At 49.1% G+C, this 14,640-nt stretch overlaps 2 protein-coding genes and 1 pseudogene across 2 annotated transcripts; 1 reads left to right on the plus strand and 2 right to left on the minus strand.

The window, feature by feature from the left end:
- Nucleotides 1-14,640, minus strand: part of LOC101752306 — a 47,961-nt pseudogene that overhangs the window by 7,851 nt on the left and 25,470 nt on the right.
- LOC107056257 (olfactory receptor 14J1-like) lies at nt 47-1,006 on the plus strand. Its single transcript, XM_025145395.2, has one exon. It carries the CDS (start codon nt 47-49, stop codon nt 1,004-1,006), a length of 960 nt encoding a protein of 319 aa, XP_025001163.2.
- LOC112530892 (olfactory receptor 14I1-like) lies at nt 9,243-9,992 on the minus strand (the record flags this gene model as incomplete). The annotated part of the gene is made up of 1 exon (XM_025145441.2): nt 9,243-9,992. A coding segment is annotated over exon 1 (384 nt), but the record flags the coding sequence as incomplete, so codon positions are not given.

Here is a 14,640-nt window from a genome sequence, read left to right on the forward strand (position 1 = left end):
ATTATCTTCTGCACTCTGAACAGGACTCCATGCCCAGGAACTGCAGATGCCCAACAGCAGCTCCATCAGCGAGTTCCTCCTCCTGGCGTTGGCAGACACGCGGCAGCTGCAGCTCCTGCACTTCTGGCTCTTGCTGGGCATCTACCTGGCTGCCCTCCTGGGCAACGGCCTCATCAGCACAGCCGTAGCCTGCGACCACCGCCTGCACACCCCCATGTACTTCTTCCTCCTCAACCTCGCCCTCCTCGACCTGGGCTGCATCTCCACCACTCTCCCCAAAGCCATGGCCAATGCCCTCTGGCACACCAGGCACATCTCCTACGCAGGATGTGCTGCACAGGTCCTTCTCTTTGTCTTCTTCTTCTCAGCAGAATATTATCTTCTCACCATCATGTCCTATGACCGCTACGTTGCCATCTGCAAGCCCCTGCACTACGGGACCCTGCTGGGCAGCAGAGCTTGTGCCACCATGGCAGCAGCTGCCTGGGGCACTGGGCTCTTTAATTCCTTGCTGCACACTGCCAATACATTTTCCCTGCCCCTGTGCCAAGGAAATGCTGTGGATCAGTTTTTCTGTGAAATCCCCCAAATCCTCAAGCTCTCCTGCTCAGAATCCTACCTCAGCGAAGTTGGGTTACTCCTTTTCAGTGTCTGTTTATCTCTTGGTTGTTTTGTCTTCATTGTTGTGTCCTATGTGCAGATCTTCAGGGCCGTGCTGAGGATGCCCTCTGAGCAGGGGCAGCACAAAGCCTTCTCCACGTGCCTCCCTCACCTGGCCGTGGTCTCTCTGTTTGTCAGCACAGGCTTTTTTGCCTACGTGAAGCCCCCCTCTATCTCCTCCCCATTCATAGATCTGACAGTGGCACTTCTGTACTCTGTGGTTCCTCCAACACTGAACCCCATTATCTACAGCATGAGGAACAAGGAGATCAAGCATGCCCTCCGCAAACTGTTGCAATATGTGCACTATTCCAGCTTCAGTAAAGTGCCCATCTTCCTCACGTGATTCCCAGTGATGGTTTTTCATATTTTATGTATGTTTGGTTTTTTTTTGTTTGTTTGCTTTTGTGTGTAAGTGTGATACAGTAATCTGTAAAAAAAGTTGCAATCTATTCCCCTTCTTCTTTCCCATCTACTGTCTATTTCCTCACAGCAAGAGCTAATACAAATATGGAACCAGATTCCCTGAATAGATTAAAGAGAGTAAAAAAAAGCTTGGAAAAAGTACGTTTCCTTTGCTCTTCTCTCTTCCTGCCTGCCTGGATCTGGATCTGGGGGAGGTACAGCTACGGACAGCAGCACAACACGCTCTTTTCATCCCTGCTCTCTTTACTCTGCTCTCAAGTCCTTGCATTTGTGCAGACCTGAAGGTCTTGTGTGTCTCACCACAGCCCTGTTGTCTCTACAGCAGCACTCCGGGGCTGCAGTCAGTAGGCGGCAATATGAAGCGCTGTGTCAGAGCTGGTCTCCTTGCTGCAGCGCCATAACGAGAGGGGCTCTTCAGAGCAGGACCAGAGAACTGGAGCCCTCTTCCAAAGGAATGGTGCAAAGAATATACCACCAGAGGTGCTTCCTGAGAATACCTTGAGATCTTCTGGTGTTCTCCACTGAGTGATGGGGACAGTTTCAGAGTCCCAAGGTGATCTGTTATGGACTCAGGGTAGTGCTGTGGTTTGACATGGAAGGTGGCTCAGCACCACAAGGTTTTTTTGCTCACTGCTGTTATCTCAACTCTAGAAGTCCCACATTGGGCACCACAATGACTGAGGTGGTTTAATCCGCTGGGTGGCTCAGCACCATGCAGTGCTTTGTGTACTGCCCCCTTCCCAGTGGGATGGGGAAGAGAATTTGGAAGTTCAACTCGTGGGCTGAAATAAAGCTATTTCCTAAGAGAGATCAAAGGAAAGGGAAATGACTTATATATATATATGTCTCACTGGTGTGTCAGAAGGAAGGGTGCCAGAGCAATACCCGCACAGAAGTGGTGGACCCTCTGTCCTGTCACAGTCGGACAGAGCTGAGAGAGGAGGAGGGTTGGAAGAGTATCCCAGCTCAGCATCATTGGCGCACCCCCTGCCAGCTAACCCCACTCCCCCAGGTCTCACTAAGCAACAGGTTTGAGATGCTGGAAATTGAAGGGGACATGAGTGTGGAGGCCAGGGAGAATCTGCTTAGGAGGGAGCCTAGGCTGAGGCAGTCACCCCCATGCCTTGAAACTGCCTCTGTCAGGAAAGGCAGGAGGGGAACTGTGGTTGGTGATTCCCTTCTCAGGGGAACGGAAGGCTCCATTTGCAGGCCCGACCCAGCCTGAAAGGAGGTGTGCTGCCTCCCTGGGGCCCACATCAGGGACATTACCAGAAAAGTCCTGGGTCTGTTTTACTCTTCTGATTACTGCCCATTACTGATAGTTCAGGTAGGCAGTGATGAAATTGCTCAGGGAAGCCTGCGAGCTTTCAAGAAGGATTTCAGGGGCTCATACTTTCACTCATACTTTACACTGCCTTTACCTCACTTTTTACTCTGGGTTTACTTACACTCTACTCCAGGTGTACTCTTATTTTACTTCGGATTTATTCACACTATACTCCAGGTTTACTGACACCTTACTTCATGTTTACTTGCACTTTACTCTGGGTTTACTCACACATTATTTTGGGTTGCCTCACACTTTACACCAGTTTGTTCTTACTTTTCTCTGGGTGCACTCAATTGTACTTCATGTGTTCCCACACCTTACTCCAGCTTTTACTGACACTTGACTCCAGGTTCACACCTAATTTACTCTGGGTTCACTCACACTTTTCTCCAGTTTTACTCACAGTTTACTCCGTGTGTGCCCACACCTTACTCGTGGTTTTACTTGCAATTTACTCCAGGTTTTACTCAAGGTTTACTCACACTTTACTCCTGGTTTACTCACACTTTGCTCCTGGTTTTGCTCACACTTCACACCAGGTTTACACACACTTCCCTTTGGGTTTACTCTTATGGTGGAGGTGGAGAGGTCAGCTCAGCCTTGCTGAATGCTGACTCTCTGATAATGAGGCTCTGGAAAGGAGACAGAAGGTCTGAATAAACAGGGGTGTTTTGTACCAAGCCATAAGATAAGCTCTCTGCTGATTAGGAAGACTTGTTATGGAAGTTGATTGCTTTCTAGGCAGTGGATTGTTAGTGGAAATGTACTGAATATGTGTGTTAGAATATAAAAAGCTTGCTTTAGAAAGTAAATAGAGACGGCATCATGATCATGATCATCACAGAAATAAGGAAATCTTCCTTGCACGAGATCCCTGTGTCGTATTTTAGTCACACTTTGCATTGGGTTTACAGACACTTGACACAAGGTTTAATCTTACTCTACTCCGGGTGTACTCACACTTTACTCTGGGTTTTATTCACACTTTACTTCGTGTGTACTCAGACTTTACTACAGATTTCCTCCAACATTACTCTGAGTTTATTCACACTTGACTCCAGGTTTCCTGACACTTTAATTTGGGTGTTCTGATCTTACTCAGGGTTCACTCAAACTTTACTCTGTCTTTTTTCCAGGTTTTACTCATACTTGACTCTAGGTTCACTCACAATTTCCTCCAGAATTATACACACTTTGGGCACTTGCAAACATTACTTTGGGTATACGCTGTCTTTTCTCCAGTTTTACTCATGCCCATTCTGTACTCATACTCATTTACTCATAGTTTAGCCCTGGATCACTCACACTTGGCTCCAGGTTCTCCCACAATTTACTTTGGGTTTACCCATACCTTACTCAGGGTTCACTCACACTCAACTCCCTGTGTACTCACACTCCACTCTGGCTGCACTCACACTTTACTCCGTGTCTGCCCAAACTTTACTCTGTGTGAACCCACACCTTACTCAGGGTTTTACTTGCAATTTACTCCTGGTTTAGTCACACTTTACTCCTGGTTTACTCATACTCTATTTCGGGTTTACTCACACATTACTCTGGGTTTACTCTAACTTTTCTCCAGGTTTTACTCACTCTTCAAGCTTTCTCACACTTTACTCTAGATTTACTCACACTTTACTCTGGGTTTTTCTCACACTATACCAAAATTTAACTCACACATTACTTCAGGTTTACTCTTGTTTTACTCAAGGTTTACTGACACTTTTGTCTGAGTTGACACGCCATTTAGTCAAGGTTTTGTCACACTTAGCTCCGTGTCTTCCCACACTTTACTCGGAGTCAGCCCACACTTTACTCCCAGTTTACACATACTTTACTACACACTTACTCATACTCTTCACCAGGTGTACTCACACCTTTCTCTGGGTTTTACTCACAGTTTAGTCCCAGTTTACTCTTTTTTTTTTTTTTTTTTTTTTTTTTTTCCCCTGGGTTTTACTCATACGCTTCTAAGGGTGTACTCCCACCTTACTCTGTTTTCCTAACACTTTACTTCAGGTCTACTCACACTTTACTCTGAGTTTACTCACACTTTTCTCCTGGTTTGCTCTCACTTTACTCCAGGTTTGCTCACACTACTCCAGGAGTACTCACACCTTACTCCAGGTTTTACACACACTTCTCTCCAGGTTTACTCACACGGTGTTTTGGGTTTTGCTCACACTTCACTCCAAGTTTACTCAGACTATCTCCAGCTTTTACTCACCCTTTACTCCAGGTTTACTTCAGTATAGTAAATAAGTTAAAAGTTATGAGCTTTCATGGGTTGCTGAATTGGCAGCTGCAGGTTTGACCTTGCTAAGCCAGGTTTTTGCTGCCAATAAGAGATGCTCTTCTGCAGACTTAGTGCAATTAGTGCAGACAGCGGGTCTCCTGTTCTTTCCAAATCACATCATTAGCAATCCTATCTTCGGAATGCACGGTAGCAGGCTAGGACAGTAAAACTGCAGATTAATGAAGAAGTAGTGGATTGGTGAATGGAGTTGTGGCCAATGAGAGGACCAACCAGAGCCAGCCAAGTGTCCTCCATCCTAACCCAAGCCCAAGAAAATAACATGATGGCCTTCATTGGAAAGACCACTGAGATATACGCATGTGTAAAAGAGCAAGTGTAAAAGACTTGGGCTGGAGAGGGGGAGGGAAAGCGGGAATGTCAAGCATTCTGGGGACTCATTGTAATAAACCAACCTTTTCATGGACATCTAATGCATATGTTAGCAGCCTCCTCTTTAAGTAGGTGCCTTTCTTGCTCTCCAGAATGCAGGTTAGGTGGCAATATCCCCTCTGCATCCAGCGTATGTGCAGCGCTATTTAAACATAACTGCTTTATAACTACTCTGTTGTTACCGAGTTTGATTTCTCCACGTCAGTTCTGTTCCTCAGTTTGGCGCTCGTCAGCCCTCCTTGAGAGTGCCCGGTCCCAGCCCCTTCCCGTCAACCCAAAGAGATCACCACTCTGCCAGTCCTGAAACGAGACCCTGGGAGAAAAACCCTTCTGCATGGTGAGAGGAGGCTGCCGGCCTGAGTCCCAGGCCCCATCCCTGGGCCACTTCCCCGCTGCTCTTCAACTGCTACCCATGTGGCCTCAGCGCACAGAGGGCAGCTCCTTGGGGTGGAGCAGGAAGCAGCAGCCGGCATGACCCCTGGAGCTGCCCTAGCGCCGAGCAACGAGCCATCACATGGGGATGGGGCCCGGAGCTGATACCGATGGTGTGCAGGGGAAACTCAGGGAGGGAAAGATCAAGGGCCTTCATGCCTCATGTCACTCCCTCCTCGTGGCTTCCAGGATTCTACAGCATCATGCTGTGATGTATCCATACAGTTTCTGTGATTCTGAAGTCACTCCGTCCATCTCTGACACTCGGATTCCACACCGCCACACACAGCTGTGCACAGAAGCTGCCGCTCAACGCGTCTCCACACTTCCTTCCTCTCCATTCTGTCATCCGCCCTGCGAACACCTCCCACATTCAGCAGGGTTCCACCCGGCACAGTTCACAGCGTTTGAAAACAAAACCGGAACTGAGATATCGCCATCACATCCAGCAGCAGCATGCCCTGAGAGGGGCTCAGACAGCAGCTGTTGCAAAGCCCGTGGGCCCTCGGTGCCCCGGGACACTGCTCTCCCCCCATCCACCCAGCCTGTGATGCCATCACAGAATGCTACCAGGTTGGTTGAGCACTATTTCCTCTTAGTGAAGCCATGCTGACCACAAAAATCGGCTCTCTAGATAAGGCTGTCTAGGGCCCTGTCCAGCCTGGGCTTGCTCTAGGAATGGGGCATCCACAACTTCTCTGGGTCCTTTGGTCAGTTCCTCACCACCCTTAAAGTGGAAAAATTTTCCTCTAATGTTTATTTTTAAGATGTGTGTGTGCAAGATTGTTTTTCGGTACTGAAGTGCCTACAACAGGCACTTGGTGGATAAGTGTGTTTTTCTAACTTAGCAATTTCTCAAAAGGTTCTCTAGAGTGCTATTACTGACATTGTCGGGAGTTCAGCAAATTACCAAATCATTCAGAAGGGAGGCATGGCTCGAGCTACGGTGATGCAATTGACTGCATCTGACAGCAAGAACAGAAATAATTAACCTGCATATTGGTGTAATTTGGGAAGTTGTGTTAGTTTTATTAGTAGGGAAAACAGCAGGACATGAAAGAACAAAACTGAAAAAAACAATGAATATAAGAAATGAGTTTTGCTTCAGTAAATAAAGAACAAGAGGGGTAAGAAATCCTAACAAACTGATTTGATATGCAGCCATTAATGCACAAAATCTGTTGTCATTAGGTTATAAGCAAGGAAAGAATAAAGTGCTTTTGGTCTCAACCCAGGAACTGTTTAACTGCATTTTCTGCTCCTCTGTGCTGTTGAGGAGAGGCAGTGACAGAGCAGCATAAGGGGCACCCGGGAGCCAAGCAAGGTGAGCACAGCACAGCTGGGCACTGAGTTCCAGTGATTTTGAGGTCCCAACCTGCAGCATGAGGCTCCATGTACGTTCCCCCCTGCTGGACAGCCCAGCCCCACTGACCCACAGGCAGCTCCTGGCAGCTCTGTGCAGGCACTGTGTGAGGCAGCATGCCCCCAGCACAGCCCTGACAGCCCGCACTGCCCTTCTGCTCCCTCACCAGCTGGACCCTGTCCAGTGCCAGTGTATCCCACACAAACATAAAACAACAGCAAGCAAATTAGAAAATATAAGAATAAAAATAAATATTATAAACATAGATGAGCAATACAGGCCTGCACTGGGACAGTCTGTGAGTCATTTGTAGAGAGATGAGAAGTTTGTTGTTAATGAAAAGTGTCCATGACATCAATTTCCCCAGTGCGTCTTTGAGGTCCGGGTTCCTCATGCCACAGATGAGGGGGTTAACTGCTGGAGGCAGCACTGAGTACAGAAATGACACCACCAGGTCCAGGGATTGGGAGGAAATGGAGGGAGGCTTCAGGCAGGCAAACACTACAGTACTGAGAAACAGGGAGACTACAGCCAAGTGAGGGAGGCACGTGGAGAAGGCTTTGTGCCGTCCCTGCTCAGAGGGCATCCTCAGCACGGCCCTGAAGATCTGCACACAGGACAGCACAATGAAGACAAAACACAAGGCAGTAGCCACCTTGCTCAGGATGAGCCCTGAACTGAGTGAAAAATCTTTTCCTTCTCTTCAGACAGAATGTATGCAGTTTCACCCATCACTTTCATCCACCCACTGTGCATGAGAGCGCAGAACATTGCTCTGTATTCTCCATCATCTCCTCACAAGCTCTCACATGCTGCAGTGATGTGCCCACAGCCTTCCTTGGTTTCTCTGCCAGGGTACACAGCTTCCTCCTACCTGGCTCTTTGTGTACCAAGACCACTGCTCCCCCCCTTCGCCCCCCCCCCCCCAACCCTGCTGACTGTGTTGGGTTTCCCATCTGTGACTTATCACTGTGCTGTCCCTGCCCCATACTTGACCCAATCATGCTTGCACTGCACAGGACAGGTGTGTTTGAGGGGGGAAGAGTTTCCCCAGCACAAGTGCCCATGGCAGCCCTGAATGCACCACACTTCCCAGCATTCCTGCTATACAGATCCAGTGCTGCCCCAGCCATGTCCCACACATGGGTCTGCAGACAGACCTGCTCTACCAACAGGAGCGTGGAGATGGCTTCAGGAAAAAGATCTGCCATCAACATGCTGGCAATGCTGGAAATGGCTGATGTGAGAGGCTGAGGGTGACAAATGTCCAGAGCAACCCTCCGGGTCCACCCACGTCCCCCAGGGCGTAGACAAGGAGGGGAGTATGGAAGTGAAAAGAGAGCAGCAACACAAAGACCACCTCCTGCTGCTGTCTGTGGCCATTGGACCTGGGAAGCAGCAGCCCCATCTCAAACACAGATAAGAGGATGGAACTCCTGGGCAGTGAGGGGCAGCCGCCATGGACACCGAGGCTGCTGCTGCGTGTTGCAGCTGGTTCCTGGACCCTGCACTACTCCTGCATACGTCAGTTGCTCCTCCACTTTCACAGATAGTAAAACATGGGAGCAGAGACAGACAAATTTCTGCTGGCTTCTTTATTGTGTGTATCAACAGAGCGCCTTGTTCTACAGGTACATGACATGAGTGTGTCAAAACACTACAGAAATGTAGCAGGCCAAGAATAACACTTTTGAAATCAAAGTCGTGCCTGTGAAAACAATAATGAAGACAAATAATAATAAGAGATTGTCCTAACGATTTCAGAGTTACCTTGAGACTCCTGTTAGACTAGCATGCATCTTATGGATGTTAAAGATGTATGTATTGCTCACTGCAGCCTTGAGCTCCTGGTTCCTCAAGCCGTAGATGAGAGGATTCACTGCTGGAGGCACCACTGAGTACAGAAATGAAACCAGCAGGTCCAGGGATGGAGAAGAGATGGAGGAGGGTTTCACATAGGCAAACATGAGAGTGCTGACAAAGAGGGAGACCACGGCCAGGTGAGGGAGGCACATGGAGAAGGCTTTGTGCCGTCCCTGCTCAGAGGGCATCCTCAGCACGGCCCTGAAGATCTGCACATAGGAGAAAAGAATGAAAACAAAACACCCACAGATTAAACAAAGACTAAAATAAATTATCCCAACTTCACTGAGGTAGTCAGATTTTGAGCAGGAGAGCTTGAGGATCTGGGCAATTTCACAGAATAATTGATCCACAGCATTGCCTTGGCACAGAGGCAGGGAAAATGTATCGGCCGTGTGCAGCAGAGCATAGAGAAGCCCAGTGCCCCAGGCAGCTGCTGCCATGGTGGCACAAGCTCTGCTGCCCAGCAGGGTCCCGTAGTGCAGGGGCTTGCAGATGGCAACATAGCGGTCATAGGACATCACAGTGAGAAGAAAATATTCTGCCGAGAGGAAGAAGACAAAGAAGAAGACCTGTGCAGCACATCCTGCGTAGGAGATGTCCCTGGTGTGCCAGAGGGCATTGGCCATGGCTTTGGGGAGAGTGGTGGAGATGCAGCCCAGGTCGAGGAGGGCGAGGTTGAGGAGGAAGAAGTACATGGGGGTGTGCAGGCGGTGGTCGCAGGCTACGGCTGTGCTGATGAGGCCGTTGCCCAGGAGGGCAGCCAGGTAGATGCCCAGCAAGAGCCAGAAGTGCAGGAGCTGCAGCTGCCGCGTGTCTGCCAACGCCAGGAGGAGGAACTCGCTGATGGAGCTGCTGTTGGGCATCTGCGGTTCCTGGACATGGAGTCCTGTTCAGGGTGCAGAAGATAATGACAAGACAAGAACATTCTCAGTGATACTCCTCCTACTATTCTATAAAGACTTCCTTTCTTTAAGGACAGTGTTCATTTAGTTCCATCACTTGAATTTAGCTTCATGAGGTTCATTATTCTATAACAAGTAGAAGCTGAAGGAGCTTTAGCCTTCCTCTCATTTTCTAATCATATCCCAGCCTCCTGGATCATTTCCTCTTAGGAGCCGTTTCCATGTCTCATATCTTTACCCTGTCTGCACTCAGGGCGCCCATCCCTATTTCTGTGCACTTAAATTTCTCTTAGGGGAAGTTGCCTGTTTGCAGGGTAATTCCATGCTCATGTCTGCAGAAAAAAAAAAAAAAAAAAAAAAAAAAAGGAAGGATGATTATCTCATCTTGTGCGGTCCTTTGGGAAAGGAGAGGCTGAAAGCACATGAGGAGATTGCTCATATAAGAGCAGACAGGGAGAGGTACAATACAGGATTCTCAGAGATGTTTTCATATTTCACATCTCCCTTCAGATTTCTGCCTCCAAGTCTTTCCCCTCCCTAAGAACAGGAAACAAAAAACCCTGCCTTGTCTCTCCTCTTGCAAAGTGCTCTTGGAAACACTCTGGGGTGCAGTGTAGCTGTGATCCCCCTGCCCCAGGCAGCAGGTGTGGCAGCAGAAGGCCCCTGCCCTGCTGGGGGGCTCCTTCCCCCCACACGTCTCCCCGCAGCGCCCTGGGCAGCTCCCCGGGCAGGCTGAGTGCTGAGCCTGGCAGGCGGCAGAGTCCCTGCCCCGGCACACAGCCCCTGGGGCACAGCAGGGACCCTGCTCTGCACCACAGCCCTGGGCACCCGGCTGCACCCCCGGCTGCACAGCCTGCAGCCGTCCTGGGACACGCAGCCCTCAGGTCTGTGCTCTGATGCTGCATCATGGAAGCCCTCATCTTGAGCAGGTCTTTTTCCACAAAAAAGAGCACCGAGTGTCTGAAGCCTGATCTGCTCTGGGTTGTCCCAAATTTAGTGACCTCTCTAGTAAAATCAGATTCATTGGCTGCAGCGAGCAACTTACCTTGTCAAAGTCAATGAGTAGTTCTCCTGCAGTGAGCTCACAGCTTGCTCACTCTCCACACAGCCTGTAAATTCTCACCCTTCTCTCCACCCCATCACCTGCAGATCATGTCCCCAGCCCTGCTGTGCTGTGCAGCAGCGCTGCTCCTGGGCACAACTGTCTCCCTTCAGCTCTGCCAACTTGTATGAGCACTCTGTGTCCCAGGTGACCGGCCCAGCTGAGCATCAGAGGAGGTGATTTCCTTCTCCCCACTGCTCTCCCTGGAGGTATCCATGGCTCTCCTGAGCTGACAGCTCCTGCAAGGCAGCAGGGTCATCACTGCAGAACATCCTTCCAAGTCAGCTCCATTAACAAGCATTTCCCCTAGATTTCAGAGGCATGGATGTTCCTACTAAATGAAGTTTGACCACGAGAGAAACAAATGCCAAATGTGGAAACCTCTGCTCATGATGCATAGGAAGCAAGACAGACAGACAGACAGACAAGGATGGGGTGGGATGGGTTCCCCTGTTCTGGGCAGTGGTAGAGCTGAGGCAGTGCAGGTATAAGATTACAGAATCATACAGTGGTTTCGGTTGGAGGGGACTTTAAATAGGACCTAGTTCCAAGCCCCCAACCATAGGCAGGGCTGCCTACCACAGATCAGGCTGCCCAGGATCCCATCCATCCTGACCTTGAATGCCTCCAAGGATGCGGCACACAAAATGACTTTGGGAAACCTGTTCCGCTTCCTTTGAGTAGAAAATTTGTTCCTAAAAGCTAAACTAAATCTCCCCTCTGTACTTTAAAGCCATTTCCATTAGTCTTATTACTGTCACACCATCTCATCCTAGCCCTAGGGTTCGGCATCTCATCAGCTGATGGAAACCCTGGGGCTGAAATGGGATCAGTTCCCCAGAGGTGAGCATGGGAGTTGGGAGTCCTCTTTGTTGAGTTCAGATGTGTACAGTGAGGTGTCTGTGTGTGAGCCCCTCATCTGAATGCTTGGTCATTATTCTACAGGAACTGCATTGCTCACACAGACACACTCAGGAGTGCCCGAGGTGCCTGGGGTGACCCTAGTTGTGTGCTGGTGCTTGTAAAGTGTGGTGGAAAATCTCTGAGATAGACACCTCCTTCCTGAGCATCAGCTGAGGGCCAGAAGGGAGGTATTCTCGGCCATCCTAAATGCCACCACAGCCCTGTGCTTAGGGCACCCAGTGTGCCTTTTGTATTTGTCCCCATGGAGCATGTTGTGTTATTCTGCTGACCAAATGGATGAGCTCACAACAGAAGAGCCACATCTTCCTCTCTGCTCCATCTCTGGCATACTCTGGAGTTCAAGGCATTACCAAATACATTACCAAAACTTCAGCATGTATACATTCTTTCACTGACGACACCTTACTTTGCTCTGGGCTCTCATTTGAATGGCATCAGAAGAAGCCTAGGGTCATGCCAGTTCCCATTTCAGAGGAATCTCGCAGACGTTGTTCCAGTATGAAAGAAGAGGAAGAAAGATGGAATCAGCAGTTACGGACGTGTCATTCCCACTCCAGTTCTTGGTAAAATTATGGAGAAAATGATGCTGGGAATCACTGAAAAACACCTGAAGTTCAATTCTGTCATTGGTCACAGCCAACATGAGTTCATGAAGGGAAGGTCCTATTTAACTTAATGTCCTTTCAGTAAGGAGTCACCCATGTAATTGACAAAAGGAAGCCAACTGATGTTAACTATTAGGATTTCAGTAGAACTTTGAATATTGTTCCTCACAGTATCCTTCAGGATAAGATTTCCTGCAAAACCACTACACATAAACATAATGTAATGGGTGAGCATTTGGCCAATGAGACGGGCCCAAAGGATTACAGTAAACGTGTTCCATCAGGCAGGGGGACGGTCACTAGCAGGGTTCCCCAGGGCTCCATTTAGGGCCACTTCTCCTTAAAGTTTTCATCAGTGACTTGCAAGTAGGACCAGAGGATGTTCTGAGCAAGTTTGCTGACAATGCTAACTTAGGTGGAGCTGTTGCCTCCACTGAGGGTTCAAAAGACTAGCATAGAAATGTGGACAAAAAGAGATCTAGACAACAACCAACCACATGAAGTATGACAAGAACAAGTGCCTGATTCTGCAAGTGGGTAGGGTCAACCCTGGACATACACACTGACTGGGGATGGGAAACTGTCTTGCTATCAGGGATTTGGGGGTCCCGGTCAACATCAAATTGAACGTGAGTCAGCAGTGTGCCCAGGCAGCCAGGCAGGCCAACTGTCCCATTGAGTGCAATGAACACGGCATTGCCAGCTGGGTGAGGGAAGGGATTGTCCCTCTCTGCTCTGCACTGCTGCAGCCTCACCTGGAGCACTGGGTGCACTGCTGGGCACCACAGAACATAAAAGACATAAAACTATGGGAGTGTGTCCAAAGGAGAGCACTGGATGAGGACCCCACGGAAAGGAGTTACAGAACCAAGATTGCTGGAGTTCAAGAAGTATTCAGACAACACTCTTGATGATATGGTCAGCTATTTGGGTGGTTGCATGGAGGCAGAAGTTGGACTTGATAATCCTTGTGTGTCCTTTCCAGCACAGGATATCCTAGGATTCTATGAGAGTGGTTACAAGCATGATGGTGTTGGAGTCACTGTGCTGTGGCCATGGATAGGAGCTTTCTGACACCTGAGTCATTGTGTTGTCTCGGTGGTGTAGAGAGCAGTGATGTCAGAATTACTGAGTTGTGGCAGTGGTCAGGATTACAGTGATGTCAGTGTCACTGCGCTGTTAAGGGGAGACAAGCTCAGTGAGTACAGCACCACTGTGTTATATCACAGCTGATTTGAGCACAGTGGTGTTGCAGTCAGTCAGGAGCTCTGCATGTGGGTGAGCATCAAACATGGCATCCCCAGAACCAAACGCTCCCAGTGAGGAAATGATGCCTCCACCTTGGGCCTTAGAGATCTGAACTTCAAAGTTTTGTTGTCACTGACTGCTTGTTCACACTGGGGCCTTCTCACATCCCACAGCCTGGGACAAACTGCCCATGTGGGACTTGGGCCTCATGGCATCCTTGAACCCATGCAGAGCCTGGAAGCTGCTGCCCCCTTGTCTTTCGTTTGACCTCACACCAACCCCCATCTCAGGATGCCCCAGGAAGGGCCCTGAGCCAGCAGGAGGGACAGGATCTCCCTGCCAAGGGTCTGGGGCTCAGGGCTTGGCCTTTCTGCTTCATAACACAAAGGAGGCTTTTCTCAGCATCACAGCCACCATCCCGGTTCCTTTGCCCGCCTGTCAGCATGGCTTCCAATTATCTGCTCTAACAAGTCCCTGGAGAAGCTTGCTTGTTAGTGGCCCTCAGTGGGGCCCATTAATACTCCAAGAAACTTCTCTGATCCTTCTGACTTGGTCTTCTTGAGCCCTTCATGCCATCTTCTCTCTGGACTGGAGGTTGATGGACTCAGCAGTAAAAGCCACCTGAGGCCCATTACACCCTAAACAGCCCTCCTGTGCCTTGTGCCTTCCTGTCATCTTCTTCAGGTGTTCAGAACTTGTACAGCTAACTGGAGAGGTATTTGGAGAGAGCTTCAAGGGGAATAGTCCAATGGGCATTTACAATGTCCAGTTATTCATTTATTTATAGTTGTCTTATAAAAAAATATATATTTAAGCAGTACTTGGCAGTTGATACAGATCCAGGATGTCCCCTAATGAGCTTTGCTCTGTCACTGTGTGGACAAACATCCTCCTCAATGTCCCCACTCCATTTCTACTGCCATTGGCCACATGGGACTTGCAAAACTTTTCCCCACATCACTCTTCTCTGGAGTCACCTGCTCACTGTTAAACCTCCTTTGCACCAACTCCCACTGGCTTTCCTCAGAGAACCAGCTGCATGTGGGCAATGAAAGATTTCTCTTTTTTGCCAGCAAACAGAAGGAAGCATAATGCA

This window comes from Gallus gallus, chromosome 33, assembly GCF_016699485.2.
Source record: "Gallus gallus isolate bGalGal1 chromosome 33, bGalGal1.mat.broiler.GRCg7b, whole genome shotgun sequence".
Lineage (NCBI taxonomy): Eukaryota > Metazoa > Chordata > Aves > Galliformes > Phasianidae > Gallus > Gallus gallus.